Source organism: Cenococcum geophilum (assembly GCF_001692895.1).
Source record: "Cenococcum geophilum 1.58 unplaced genomic scaffold K441scaffold_33, whole genome shotgun sequence".
Lineage (NCBI taxonomy): Eukaryota > Fungi > Ascomycota > Dothideomycetes > Gloniales > Gloniaceae > Cenococcum > Cenococcum geophilum.
In genome coordinates this window covers 620,497-633,554 of record NW_027137591.1, presented here as the reverse complement: position 1 = coordinate 633,554, position 13,058 = coordinate 620,497, and the positions used below count along the sequence as shown (strand labels likewise).

At 48.5% G+C, this 13,058-nt stretch overlaps 3 protein-coding genes across 3 annotated transcripts; 2 read left to right on the top strand and 1 right to left on the bottom strand.

Moving 5' to 3' along the window:
- Positions 1 to 40: 40 nt before the first annotated feature.
- Positions 41 to 1,562, bottom strand: K441DRAFT_186058 (Thioesterase/thiol ester dehydrase-isomerase). Its single transcript, XM_067640402.1, has 2 exons — positions 908 to 1,562; positions 41 to 837 (listed from the first exon to the last, which is right to left on the bottom strand). Exons 1-2 carry the CDS (start codon positions 1,422 to 1,424, stop codon positions 257 to 259), a joined length of 1,098 nt encoding a protein of 365 aa, XP_067501652.1. The 5' UTR covers positions 1,425 to 1,562; the 3' UTR covers positions 41 to 256.
- A 306-nt stretch (positions 1,563 to 1,868) lies between these two features.
- On the top strand, positions 1,869 to 8,328 carry K441DRAFT_663361 (acetyl-CoA synthetase-like protein). Its single transcript, XM_067649184.1, has 7 exons — positions 1,869 to 2,181; positions 2,264 to 2,286; positions 2,400 to 4,973; positions 5,023 to 6,239; positions 6,290 to 6,499; positions 6,553 to 7,156; positions 7,257 to 8,328. Exons 1-7 carry the CDS (start codon positions 2,122 to 2,124, stop codon positions 8,254 to 8,256), a joined length of 5,688 nt encoding a protein of 1,895 aa, XP_067501651.1. The 5' UTR covers positions 1,869 to 2,121; the 3' UTR covers positions 8,257 to 8,328.
- A 2,100-nt stretch (positions 8,329 to 10,428) lies between these two features.
- Positions 10,429 to 12,261, top strand: K441DRAFT_679074 (uncharacterized protein; the record flags this gene model as incomplete). Its single annotated transcript, XM_067651220.1, has 1 exon — positions 10,429 to 12,261. The coding sequence occupies one exon, from the start codon at positions 10,429 to 10,431 to the stop codon at positions 12,259 to 12,261; it is 1,833 nt and encodes a 610-aa protein (XP_067501650.1).
- Positions 12,262 to 13,058: the final 797 nt, after the last annotated feature.

Sequence of the window (13,058 nt, the reverse complement as noted above, 5' to 3'; positions counted from 1 at the left end):
TTAACCCCCGAAATCTGGGAATGGTGGGGAGATCTACGGTGGTAATATACATTTAATTATTGTCTGCCAAATCCCCACTTCCGAAAGGCTCCAGCTCCGAAGCTCTACGCGTCGTATGTCATACATTTAGCAAGCTAAACACCAAATAATGCTAGAAGTAAGGTCTAATCTGTCAAACTCAAGCAGAACACGCGCCGAGTAAGCAATGATACGAGCGACTACCTCTCACGTTATAGCTTGCTATCTGTCGGTTGCTTCAGTCGCACAACACCCTGCAAGTGTCAGTTGATTCATTTGCAAAAGTTCGAGTCAACGCTCCTACCTCTTGAACGCAGCTTGCAATCAATTTGCCATTCTTTGAGAAAATCCGCTGAAAGACCAAACCACGTCCATCGCCGGCCCAGGGCGTCTCCATCTCGGTGAACATCCATTCATCTGCTTTAAACTCTCTTGGATTGTGGAAGTATATGGTGTGGTCTAAACTGACCATCATACCGACTTCTGGCTTCGTTTCTCGGGATAAGTCCTCCCCGTTCCGCGACCGCTGAAGCCGTTGGATGTCATGATCCCCGATGCCAGACACTCGCTTAAGCGATTCACCATCCATGGCAAGGAGTTTTTTCAGAACTTCCTCATCTATTGTAGATTTGCTATTGCCTGTTCGTGCGGATGAGTATCGCCAAAGTTTGTGTACTCGTGCTATTGTTCCGATGAAGTAGCTGTCGGACATGTATGCGAGAGCAGAGAGATGTGCTTCGTGGCCTCCGGCTGGTGATATCTTCCCTCGTGCCTTGATCCATTGCCTCGTCTTCTTGATATGCGGGTGCGCCGAATTATCTTGAATGAGGTCAGCATAGTTCTCTATCAGCTGCAAAACTCCGCACCAAATGTTCATGGCTATACGTACTGTTTAATATGTCAATCTTCTGACTCTGAAGAGGCCCCTCGATCCCTTGAAGGAACCTTAAGTCATCGTTACCTTCCATAGGATGTGGCACATCAGGCATTTCAGTTGAGTGCTCCACCCGAACCTTTCCTCCACTATCCTCCCGCACGAAACTCATCGTAGTCGTGAATATGACCTTCCCCCTCTGGCGCGCTTGTACTGTCCTTGTAGCATAGGATTTACCCTCCCGGACATGCTCGACGTGATAGACGATGGGTATCTCGGAATTGCCCGCAAGGACAAAGTAGCAATGCATCGAGTGGATGGTGAAATTCTTCAAAACAGTTCTCTGCGCGGCACTCAAGCACTGCGCAATTACGGCGCCACCATACACGCCTCGTGCGCCAGGAGGATGCCATAGAGGACGGGTATTGGTGAAAAGGTTAGGATCAATATCAGAGAGCTGGGTCAACTCGAGGACATTCTCGATTGCAGATTTGGAAGGATCGACAGGCGGAGGTCTAATAAGAGTCGACATAATGTGGTATAAGTAATTCGAAAGAAAAGTGGTACATGTAGAGTAAAAAGTTAAGGAGGAAGGAGAATGGAAGAATTAGTATAGAAAATATGTCCTGTATGGCTGCCATCTGATTATGACGGTTTGCCAGGGACAAGCCGTTCGGCCGCAAGCAAAAGGAAGAGCTGCCGTATTCGAAACGTGTGCCGATACCGAGGCAAGTTAAGCTTGGCATCACGAGAGGGGCTGCATCTCTAAATTGCCCTCGAACCTTAGGTACGTGAGGCAAGACTATATATTTTTTACGAGCATATGCTGTAGTAACATTGGGTTGAAGCACTCCTAGTATCGCCATGATGTTTTCACACCTGTTTATATCAGTATTTGAAAGGGAAATTCATTGGAGCATGGAGGGCCAGCGGCTAAATCTAGTCGCTTCCGCTCCCCAACGTCATTTGCAATCCACGGTACCTTAACCAGCCAAAAAGGGTGACCAGCTCTCTCACACAACCAACTTATATACTCTCAATAACTTTCTATGGTATCTATTTGCCTCATTCGAGTATATATTCGTCGCCAAACGTCTTGCCATAACCATTCCCCGTGTGGGCGCGGACTTGACATGTTTCCCAAGACCGCTGCCAACACGTACATGAGATAGCTATAGCTTCACGCCGCCAACTACTGCCGAAATATTCACGCTGATACGCGGGCCGCCATGGCGGAGACCAACCCCGAATTGCGAGCAAAACTGGAGGAGCTCGAACATGAACTGGAGGTGGTTTATTCTTTCCCTTCCACTGCCCCTCCACAGGACCCCACAGTTCACCCACAGTGCTAATCATGAGCGCGTGATACAGGAGGGAGATATCACAAGGAAAGGGTATGTTTCGTTCCTCCCGCCCCGCTGAGTCAATTCGCGCGCACTCTTGGTTCCGGACATGGGATGCTTGAAAGTTGCGGAGCTCGTGCTGACACACAGGACCTCTTTCAAAGGTATGAGAAGCGGCGCACACTCCTTCTGTCGCAGTATCTCGGCCCAGCCCAGGAAGGACAGGTTCAAACACATCTTCGTACACGAAGCGCTGATACCGATCATTCTCTGAATGATGGGTCCCGCGCTGCATCTTTCGCCGCGCTTACCGCAAACCCATCCAATTATCAACAACCTACCGAAACCTCTCTATCCCAATCTCCATACCAGATGTCGGGTCAGAACAGTGGGAGGGTTTCAAGCGAGTACATGGCATACCCTCCTAGCCAGATTGGACGGTTCCAAGAAAAGCAGCTAAGTGTGCGGAACAATTCTATGCAGAGACAACCTTCATATGAACGGGAGTCTTTCCCGCCAAGGCCTGAAACCCCCGAGACATACCCATATTCTAGAGATGGCACAATGGTTAATTCCGACTATGCATTTAAGCCAGATGCTCAATCTGGTTACAATGACCATGCCCCTGGTGGAATTGGCTCATCCGGGGATGCAAGTAGATTAAGCACGATGCTAGATTCTCAGCAAGGTTATTTTTCGGATTTTGCAGGTCAACAGATGCAGGAAAATCGAGATAGTTATGGTGGTCCAAATCGGTATTCTTCCGGTGACGCCTTTTCACCGACCGCGGCCATTCCTCCTCCGATGCTCTCACAGAATGAGCTTCCTTCGGCTGCTATTGTCGAATGCCAGCTCCCGCTGGAGCCGCGAGATTTACCATTTGCCGTTTATGACCCTCATAATGGTCACGTGCCTATGTCAAAATTTGACAACATCGGTGCTGTGCTCCGCCACCGTGGTCGAACAAATCCTAGGCAGCCTGCATACTGGATACTGGATCCGAAAGGTAAAGAAACGTCTTCAATCACCTGGGAAAAGGTAGCAAGTCGAGCTGAAAAAGTTGCCAAGGTCATTAGAGACAAGAGCAATCTTTACCGCGGTGATCGAGTAGCGTTAGTCTACCGTGATACAGAGATTATCGAGTTTGCTGTTGCATTGTTGGGTTGTTTTATTGCTGGCGTTGTAGCTGTGCCAATGAACAGCGTGGACGATTACCAGAAGCTTAGTTTCTTACTGACAACTACCCAAGCGCATCTAGCTTTGACGACCGACAACAACCTAAAAGCTTTCCACCGCGACATTAGCCAAAATAGGCTCAAATGGCCCACAGGCGTTGAGTGGTGGAAGACCAATGAGTTTGGAAGCTACCATCCGAAGAAGCACGATGAAGCACCGCCGCTACAAGTACCTGATTTGGCTTATATTGAATTCTCTCGAGCGCCTACGGGTGATCACAGAGGGGTCGTTTTGAGCCACCGCACAATTATGCACCAAATGGCTTGTTTGAGTGCCATTGTTTCCACCATTCCAACCGGTGCTGAAAGCGTCGACACTTTCCACCCCGGACTGCGAGATAGAAATGGGAATTTTGTAGCCGGGACCCCAAAAAGTGGAGCAGGCGAAGTTATCCTCAGTTACCTAGACCCTCGTGAGGGTGCAGGCATGATACTAGGAGTGCTCTTTGGTGTCTATGGGGGTCACACAATGGTCTGGCTAGAGTCTCGGACAGTAGACACACCAGGTTTATATGCACACCTGATCTCCAAGTATAAAACCACAATAATGGTTGCGGATTATCCTGGACTCAAGCGCGCAGCGTACAATTATCAGCAAGATCCCATGGCCACAAGAAATTTCAAGAAAAATGTGGAACCAAACTTCGCGTCTGTCAAGATATGCTTAATTGATACCTTAACAGTCGACTGTGAGTTCCACGAGATTCTAGCAGATCGGTGGCTGCGTCCAATGCGAAACCCGCGAGCCAGACAACTTGTCGCGCCAATGTTGTGCCTACCGGAACACGGTGGCATGATTGTTTCTGTAAGAGATTGGCTCAGCGGTGAAGAACGAATGGGTTGCCCATTGAGCATGGATGATCTTGAAGAAGAGACTGATGATAAAATGGCCGAAGCTTTCGATAATGGAGCTTCAAACGGCTATGCCAGCTTGATCGGAGGTGGAACCACGAAGAAGACCGATCAGAAAAAGAGCCGTACGGAGTTAACCGAGGCCCTTCTGGACAAAGAAGCTCTTAAGACGAATGAGGTTGTGGTCCTCGCCATGGGCGATGAGGCAAGAAAACGCGCGAATGAAGCCGGGACGCTTAGGGTAGGAGCGTTTGGATATCCTATCCCAGATGCAACGCTTGCTCTAGTCGACCCAGAGACCAATCTCTTGTGTTCGCCATACACGATTGGTGAGATATGGGTTGATTCGCCTTCTTTGTCTGGAGGCTTTTGGGCATTGCCCAAGCTCACTGAAAGCATATTCCATGCAAAACCTTATAGGTTTGTAGAAAGTAATCCCACGCCGGTTCTTATTAAACTAGAATTCCTTCGAACTGGTCTTCTTGGCTGCATTATTGAAGGCAAGATATTTGTGCTTGGTCTTTATGAAGATCGTATCCGACAAAGAGTAGAATGGGTTGAACACGGCGTACAAGAAGCGGAACACCGTTACTTCTTTGTCCAACACCTGGTGGTCAGTATCATGAAAACTGTCCCGAAAATATACGATTGGTAGGTAGTGAGATGCTTCTCAGTCTTTGCATAGCTAATGCTTCAGCAGTTCCGCTTTTGACTCGCAGGTGAATGGAGAGTATTTACCAATCATTCTAATAGAAACCCAGGCGGCTTCAACAGCTCCGACGAACCCTGGAGGTCCACCGCGGCAGCTGGATATACCGTTCCTCGATTCCCTCTCCGAACGGTGCATGGAGGTTCTGTACCAGGAGCATCATTTACGTGTCTATTGTGTCATGATCACAGCTCCGAATACCCTACCAAGGGTATTTAAGAACGGCAGGAGAGAAATTGGCAACATGCTTTGTCGAAAAGAATTTGATAACGGGTCGTTACCATGTGTCCACGTCAAATTTGGCGTAGAGAGGGCAGTGCAAAATCTTCCACTTGGGGATGATCCTGCCGGTGGCATCTGGTCTCCCATGGCCTCACTAGCGCGGCAAAATCTTTTGATGATGCAGGACAAACAGTACTCTGGTGTGGATTATCGGGAGGTTGTCATCGATGATCGCACCTCTACACCCTTAAATCAGTTCTCCAATATTCACGATCTTATGCAATGGCGAGTTTCACGGCAGGCAGAAGAGCTCTCTTATTGCACCATTGACGGTCGAGGCAGAGAAGGAAAGGGCGTCAACTGGAAAAAGTTCGATCTCAAAGTTGCTGCGGTGGCCATGTATCTCAAAAATAAGGTTAAGATTCAACCTGGTGACCATCTCCTCCTAATGTACACACATTCAGAAGATTTTGTCTTCGCTGTCCACGCTTGCTTCTGTTTAGGGGCCATAGCAATTCCGATGGCGCCCGTTGACCAGAACCGCCTGAACGAGGACGCCCCAGCTTTGCTTCATATGATTGCAGATTTTAGAGTCAAGGCGATCCTTGTGAATACTGACGTAGACCACTTGCTTAAAGTTAAGACGGTCTCTCAGCATCTAAAGCAGTCGGCTTTGATTCTAAGAGTTACAATTCCCAATACTTACAACACCACCAAACCGCCGAAGCAGTCGAATGGCTGTCGGGAATTGGGCTTAACCATTCGGCCTGCTTGGGTGCAGCCTGGATATCCTGTTCTAATCTGGACTTACTGGACACCGGATCAAAGACGGATTGCTGTCCAATTGGGCCATGACACTATTATGGCGCTGTGCAAGGTTCAAAAGGAGACTTGCCAGATGACGAGCACAAGGCCCGTCCTCGGTTGTGTTAGAAGTACTGTAGGATTAGGTTTTATTTATACTTGCGTGATGGGAATATTTCTAGGTGTGTAATCTGTATTAGTTGATGAGTTCTATCAGACTGATCAGCACTAGCCGCACCCACGTATCTTGTATCCCCGGTCGATTTTGCTCAAAACCCCAACATACTTTTCCAGACGCTCTCTAGATATAAGATCAAAGACACATATGCTACTAGTCAGATGCTGGACCATGGTATGGCCCATGGAGCCGGTAAAGCAACGACGCTCCACGAACTCAAAAACCTTATGATCGCGACAGACGGAAGACCTCGAGTTGATGTCTGTAAGTATTTCAGCGAAACTGAAAAAAAGTCCCTCTCAAGCTTACTTTTACAGACCAGAAGGTTCGCTTGCACTTTGCAGGAGCGGGTCTTGACCGAACTGCCATTAACACTATTTACTCACATGTTCTAAACCCAATGGTAGCTTCACGCTCGTACATGTGCATCGAACCAATCGAGCTCTGGCTTGATATGAACGCGTTACGGCGTGGTTTAGTTATACCAGTTGATCCTGATACCGAACCTTTCGCACTCCTTGTTCAAGATTCTGGCATGGTACCCGTGAGCACGCAAATTGCGATTGTCAACCCTGAGACGAACCATCTTTGCCTCGTAGGCGAGTATGGAGAAATCTGGGTTCAGTCCGAAGCCAACGCTCATAGTTTCTATGGTTCAAAGGAGCTTTTAGATGCTGAAAGATTCAACGGGAGAACAGTGGACGGCGATCCAAATGTTCACTATGTACGAACCGGCGATCTCGGCTTCTTACACAATGTCAGCAGGCCTATAGGCGCAGGAGGCGCACAGGTTGAGATGCAGATTCTCTTTGTTTTGGGCAGTGTGGGAGACACTTTTGAGGTTAACGGCCTCTGTCACTTTTCTGTGGATATCGAGAATTCTGTTGAACGATGCCATCGAAATATAGTTCCAGGTGGTTGGTATGTATTTCTCCTCATTATATCGTATCGTGCCTAGATGCCCTTGCTCTCTTGTCTTGATTTTGGACTAAAGTTAATTTTAACTGATATCTGGTCGTAGTGCTGTCTTCCAAGCGGGCGGGCTCATTGTCGTCATTGTCGAAATATTTCGCAAAAACTTCTTAGCATCCATTGTGCCCGTAATAGTTAACGCTGTTCTCAACGAGCATCACCTGGTCACTGATATAGTGGCCTTTGTTAGCAAAGGCGATTTCCATCGTTCTCGGCTCGGCGAAAAGCAGCGAGGAAAGATTCTTGCGGGTTGGGTCACTCGCAAAATGCGTACGATCGCCCAATTTAGCATCCGGGATCCCGAGGGCGCCGATAGTCAAATCACCGAGGTAGCAGAGCCCGGTATGGGTGTCAGTGGGGGAAGAACAAGTACTGGAACTTTCAGGAATAGCGGGCCGAGACCGGGAAGCGTGAAGGGAAGCTTAAAGAGAGAAGGTAGCATGCCAGGACTGACAAACCAGATGCAAACCCTCCGAATGCAGCAAACGCCAATGCAGATGCACATATCCCTCCCCACTGGTATCTCTGAAATGCCGGCACAAGATTACGCGAATTCTATTCCTGAACTGGTGACGGAATCGATGCGGGACGAGAGGGAAAGGGGCAGTGATGATACGCCCACCGAAGCGCGCAGAGAATTCCCTATTCAGATGAGAAATGATGGCGCACTACCATACTCACCGATAAATGTTAGGAGTGTATTTGATGACGACAGCCAAGATTGCCATAACCAACAGGATGGAAACTCTGGAATCGGAACAGGATCTCCTCCACAACCACTCAGTCAAGATCCGGATGCCGCACCCCCTCGGCCCAGCTACGGAAATAAACCATTCCTGAATCTGCCGTCAACGGTCGTAGGGGGTGAGAAGTCGTTGCATGAGAGTGACCGACGGCCACTGCCCTCCCAGCAACAGTCAAGGGGTGGCCTGAGAGTTGCTAACCGCACATCAATGGCTGAGGACAGTGAAGACGAGTGGCCGCGAGAGGCAATTATGCAGATGAACTTTGCAGGGGATGGGCCTGAGTCCATGGGACGATTTTATTGATCGCATTTTCGCATAGCTGGTATCTGTTCCCGTGAGATGAGATTGGAACAAAGGATAAGAGGTATATTTTGGTGGCGACGCAGTGCATTAATGAGACTATATTTGGAAACTACTTGGTTCATACGACTCGTGCGTGATAACATGCTCTAAATTTCTCTACTGAGCTTTGCGGTATATGCCTGGCTATCATCAAGCCGCAATACTTGCATCTTGATGTTACATTCCTTGTTCGGCGTCACAAACACGGTCATTTGTACAACAGTCGGAACTTGCGCCGGATGTGAATTGTGCCACAAAACATGGACCAGTTTGACGAGTCGAAAATTCGCTGATGTCATGGACTCCATCGAGTTACTGGTGGAAATTGAGACCTCTATTCACCATTTCTTAGGGAACGTCACAAATCGAATTGTTGAGGTAGATTTTGCTGAGGTATGAGACAAGACAGTAACGCGTTCGATATACTATCCACCTCGACACCATAATATATTGGCACCACAACGACTTATCGTGCTAGCGGATTTCGCGCGAAGCAGAAAGCTGGAAAGGCAAAAGGATCGCCGCAAGGGTGGAACGGCCAGATGCAGGTTCGGGTCTTGGCTCATGGTGGTGCCTGGAAGGTAACGCCACCCAAGCGAGCCACCCGAAATTGCACCAAAATCAGCTATCTTTATATATTAATAACTCTACTACCACCTAATAAATAATTACACTTAAAAGGGTTGTTATATTAGTAGTATAAGTGTATAAGTATATATGTTTGAAATTTTAAAATTATATATTAAGTGATGGTAGAGTTATTAATGTATAAAGATAGCTGATTTTGGTGTAATTTTGGGTGGCTCGGGTGGCTGGCTCGTTCGGGTGGCTGATACGTTACCTATGATAGTGGGACGCGAAGTTTCATGTTTCGAAAAGTCTTAGCTGTCGGGTGCAGGGGCAACTTCCAAGTTGAGATGGAAGTCGGCCCGAGGTGAGCTTGAAAGCGTAATCGCAGGAATCCCAATAGGGGCGTCAAATAAGCAGAGGCGAGACGGCATCCACACGGGCATTTCCGAATCGTCGATGTTTCACGAAACGGTGTGTTTGCAAACGGGTGCCCTCTCGCGCCGTCTATCATAGCGGGACATGAAACAACCGAGGTTTTGGGGGAAGCGCCAACATTCGAGAGCCGGCGTCCAACGAACAAAGGCTTTGGCCCTTGGATTGGGAGCAAGGATCTATGATCTGTGCATGAGCGAAGAGTGACACCGCCCAAGCGGTTGTGGACACGCTCTTCCCGGTTGAGGGCAATGGGGTCCAGCTGGCGTCGATAGGCTGTCGTTGGCCGGATTTGTGGCTGGTCTGGGCAGTTTTGAACTTGAGATTTGCGGCGTTCTTATCGGCTGATTGGCTGCCGACTAATTACGAACCCCTCGGTGAGCGCAGCTTTCAAAGAGTTACATCAGTGGCCTCTCCCTCTGTAGAGGTCGTCCCCGGTGCTTGTATCACCGTCCTTCTCTTGTTTCGAAACCTCACTGTCGTTTCTGAACTTTTTTTCTTTCACCCCGGGCCCTTTCTTCCTGCGATCGTCCGATTGGAGCTATTCACCACTGGCTTGGATCCAGTGTTTGAACATTCACTTGAATCGCATAAACACTAGAGCTGCTTGGCCGGCTTGTATTCTGCATCTTTTTGCGGCACCTTTCACTACAAAGCATCGACTGCTTCTATCGGACTTGGCTCTCTCCAGCATCCACACTGTCCCCAGCATTGTACATTGCATTATACCCCATCACGCTCCTCAGATCACTAAAGAAGCAGTCTCCGATTCACACAAAGACATTGTCATGCTACCGCGGTGACAATTCATTGTTCTCTCTTTGTCTCGCGAGACGCTTCATTCATTCCAACGCCACAACACCAACGAACCGAGATTTATATATCTAGAAATCCCTGTTGACCTCCCCCCCTCGTCGTTTTCCAAACCTTTCGAGCCTTTTCAATACCAAGCGCTCAGGAGTGCTTATCCCATCTTTCGGCCCTCGATTAATTTCCTACAATTCCAGGAACTCACACCTGGACTCGTTACCGCAAATATCATAAGTACACCAGTCATTCATTATAGCGGTATCAACTGCCATACAGCTATCATCGATTCTTCACTTCCACTCCCGGCGGGCGGAGCGCGAAATGACAGCCTCTAGAACTACCTCACGGATCAATGTCCAGGCGCGCAGCATCCTTTCCGATATTACAGATAAAGACCCATTTGCATATTCACATGGATTAGCAGGCGTCGACCAGCACGGAAACTATCTTTGGGTCAACGTTTTAGTTATCTGCTTTGGCACAATATGCATTCTCGCACTTATCCTTCGGCTCACCAAAATGTTTCTTGCACATCTCCGCCATATGGCCGCAGTGGGAAATCCGGACCGGCAAGCGTTTTGGGCAAATAACCAGACGCAGTGGTGGCCTGCGCTGAAGAAACATCTATTGTTAGCCCCTCTATGGAAACACCGCCACAACCGCCCTTTTCAACTGTCCTCCGCGATCACTAACGGCACACTACCTTCTCGCTTTCACACTTTGTTGCTAGTCGTGTATGTTATGAGCAATATTGCCTACTGTCTGGTTCTGCCTTGGAATATACCCGTGGGGGAGTCTGTTGTGGCTGCATTGAGAGGCCGAAGCGGAAGTTTAGCAGCTCTGAACTTGATTCCAACGGTTTTATTTGCGTTACGAAACAATCCCTTGATTCCCCTCTTAAAAGTCAGCTATGATTCCTTCAACCTCCTTCACCGATGGGCTGCAAGGTTGGTTATTATCGAGTCAGTTATCCACACTCTCGCATGGCTTGTTAATACCTACCACGATGGGAAGTGGCAAGGAGTGGCTCATCTATTGGAGATGGAAGCATCGTATCAATGGGGCATGGTGGCAACAGTTGTTTTCATATTCATTGCCATCCAAGCTTCAGCACCTATCCGGCATTCCTTCTACGAGACCTTTCTCAACATCCACCGGATCGCAGCCATGGTCGCTCTGATTGGCGTGTACGTTCACATTGATACTCATCACCTTCCGCAACTCCCATGGATTAAGATTGTATTCACTCTCTGGGGAATGGAATGGTTCTTCAGGGTCGCCCGTATTTTCTTCTACAACGTTTCAACCCGCCGAGTCACTCGTGTCAAAGTGGAAGCCCTTACTGGGGAAGCCTGTCGAGTTACTTTCGACATGGTTCGACCGTGGCGTCCTCGTCCTGGCTGTCACGTGCACGTATACCTTCCAACTATCTCTCTGTGGGCTTCACACCCTTTCTCAGTTGCGTGGAGCACAGCATTGAAGCATTCCTTACCCCAGGATGCGGGGCTGCCTATGACAGAGAAGGACATGGATACACTCAGTCTACGACCAAGAAGCAACACCCTCTCCCTCATTGTGCGTGCTAGGACAGGCATGACCCGTAAGCTCTACGACCGTGCCTGCGCTTCTCCAGAGAGCACATTCACCACCTGGGGCGCCGTCGAGGGCCCTTATGGCGGCCATGATTCTCTTGCCTCCTATGGCACCATTGTCCTCTTTGCCGCAGGTGTTGGGATAACTCACCAGGTCTCCTTCATTCGCGAACTCGTCACAGGCTACGCCAATGGCACCGTTGCCGCTCGCAAAGTAGTCCTGGTCTGGTCAATCACCGAAACACAGTGCCTAGAATGGGTCAAGCCTTGGATGGACGAGATTCTTGCTTTACCACACCGCAAAGACGTACTTCGGATCATGCTCTTCATCACAAAGCCACGAAGCACTTTCGAGATCCGTAGCCCGAGCGAGACTGTCATGATGTTTCCTGGTCGCTGCCCGATACAGACGATACTCGACCGTGAGATTGCTGAACGTGAGGGTGCCGTTGCCGTCACTGTTTGTGGTGCCGGGGGCTTCGCTGATAGTGTGCGCGTAGCCGTAAGGAAGAGAGTAGATGTAGGCTGCGTTGACTTCATCGAGGAGGCCTTTACGTATTGAAATGACACCCCAGTCATTCATTGAATATTTTCACTTCTTCGTGCCCTACTTGGGTGCAGCCTTACCTCTCGACATGAACAGGTTTTTGGCCGTTATTGCGACGTCCTAAAGCATGCGTTGTGGCATTGGCATGGCACTTTTCTTTTTATACATTTTGTAGATGTTTTGCATCATCCCGGTAGATATCTTCTTTTGTATCGCGGTTTTTCCGCATTCGACACGGCTATTCAGTGGGTATGAAATGATTAAGGACTACAGATCGGCACTGTAGATATCAATGAAAGTGGCCGATAACCTCGTAGGTATTAGGGGTAACGGAACGCTGTTGAATGGGGGTTTTTTTCTGACAATTGTGCGATCTGGCTTCATAAATCCTGTTCTAAGCCATTCGCCGTGTGCTAGTGATCTGCATGAGGTTCCAGGTATACGTCGCACAAAGGATTGGCTAAGTAACAATGAAATAATACGTCGTATACACATTCTCTTGGTATGCCTAAACGTATTTGACTTGATCATAGGTCTTGATTCTCCTTTGCCACCCTATCATAATGGACTTGGTTTTGCAGGCACTCCACATCCAGTGTTGCTCATACCCAAATGACATTCATTAAAAGGATAACACCGTAACTTCAGCAAGCATTCCATTCGTGTTCATTCTATTAGCATGGTTTATTAGAATATTCCGCATGCTGAACATTCTCATTTTTCCATTTGGGTTTCCTTTAAGCGAGCAATAATTGCGGACCTTCACTCGAACGACACGCTAATTGCGATCGTCGTCCTGTTGCCTATGTGGG

What these genes read in the sequence shown, in the direction of transcription:
- K441DRAFT_186058 (XM_067640402.1), bottom strand. Translation starts at nt 1,424, where the DNA reads ATGTCGACTCTTATTAGACCTCCGCCTGTCGATCCTTCCAAATCTGCA. An exon ending in GAAGATTGACATATTAAACA is followed by an intron (nt 838 to 907) that starts GTACGTATAGCC and finishes ACCTCATTCAAG; the next exon opens with ATAATTCGGCGCACCCGCAT.
- K441DRAFT_663361 (XM_067649184.1), top strand. Translation starts at nt 2,122, where the DNA reads ATGGCGGAGACCAACCCCGAATTGCGAGCAAAACTGGAGGAGCTCGAA. An exon ending in CGTGATGGGAATATTTCTAG is followed by an intron (nt 6,240 to 6,289) that starts GTGTGTAATCTG and finishes GATCAGCACTAG; the next exon opens with CCGCACCCACGTATCTTGTA. An exon ending in AATATAGTTCCAGGTGGTTG is followed by an intron (nt 7,157 to 7,256) that starts GTATGTATTTCT and finishes ATCTGGTCGTAG; the next exon opens with TGCTGTCTTCCAAGCGGGCG.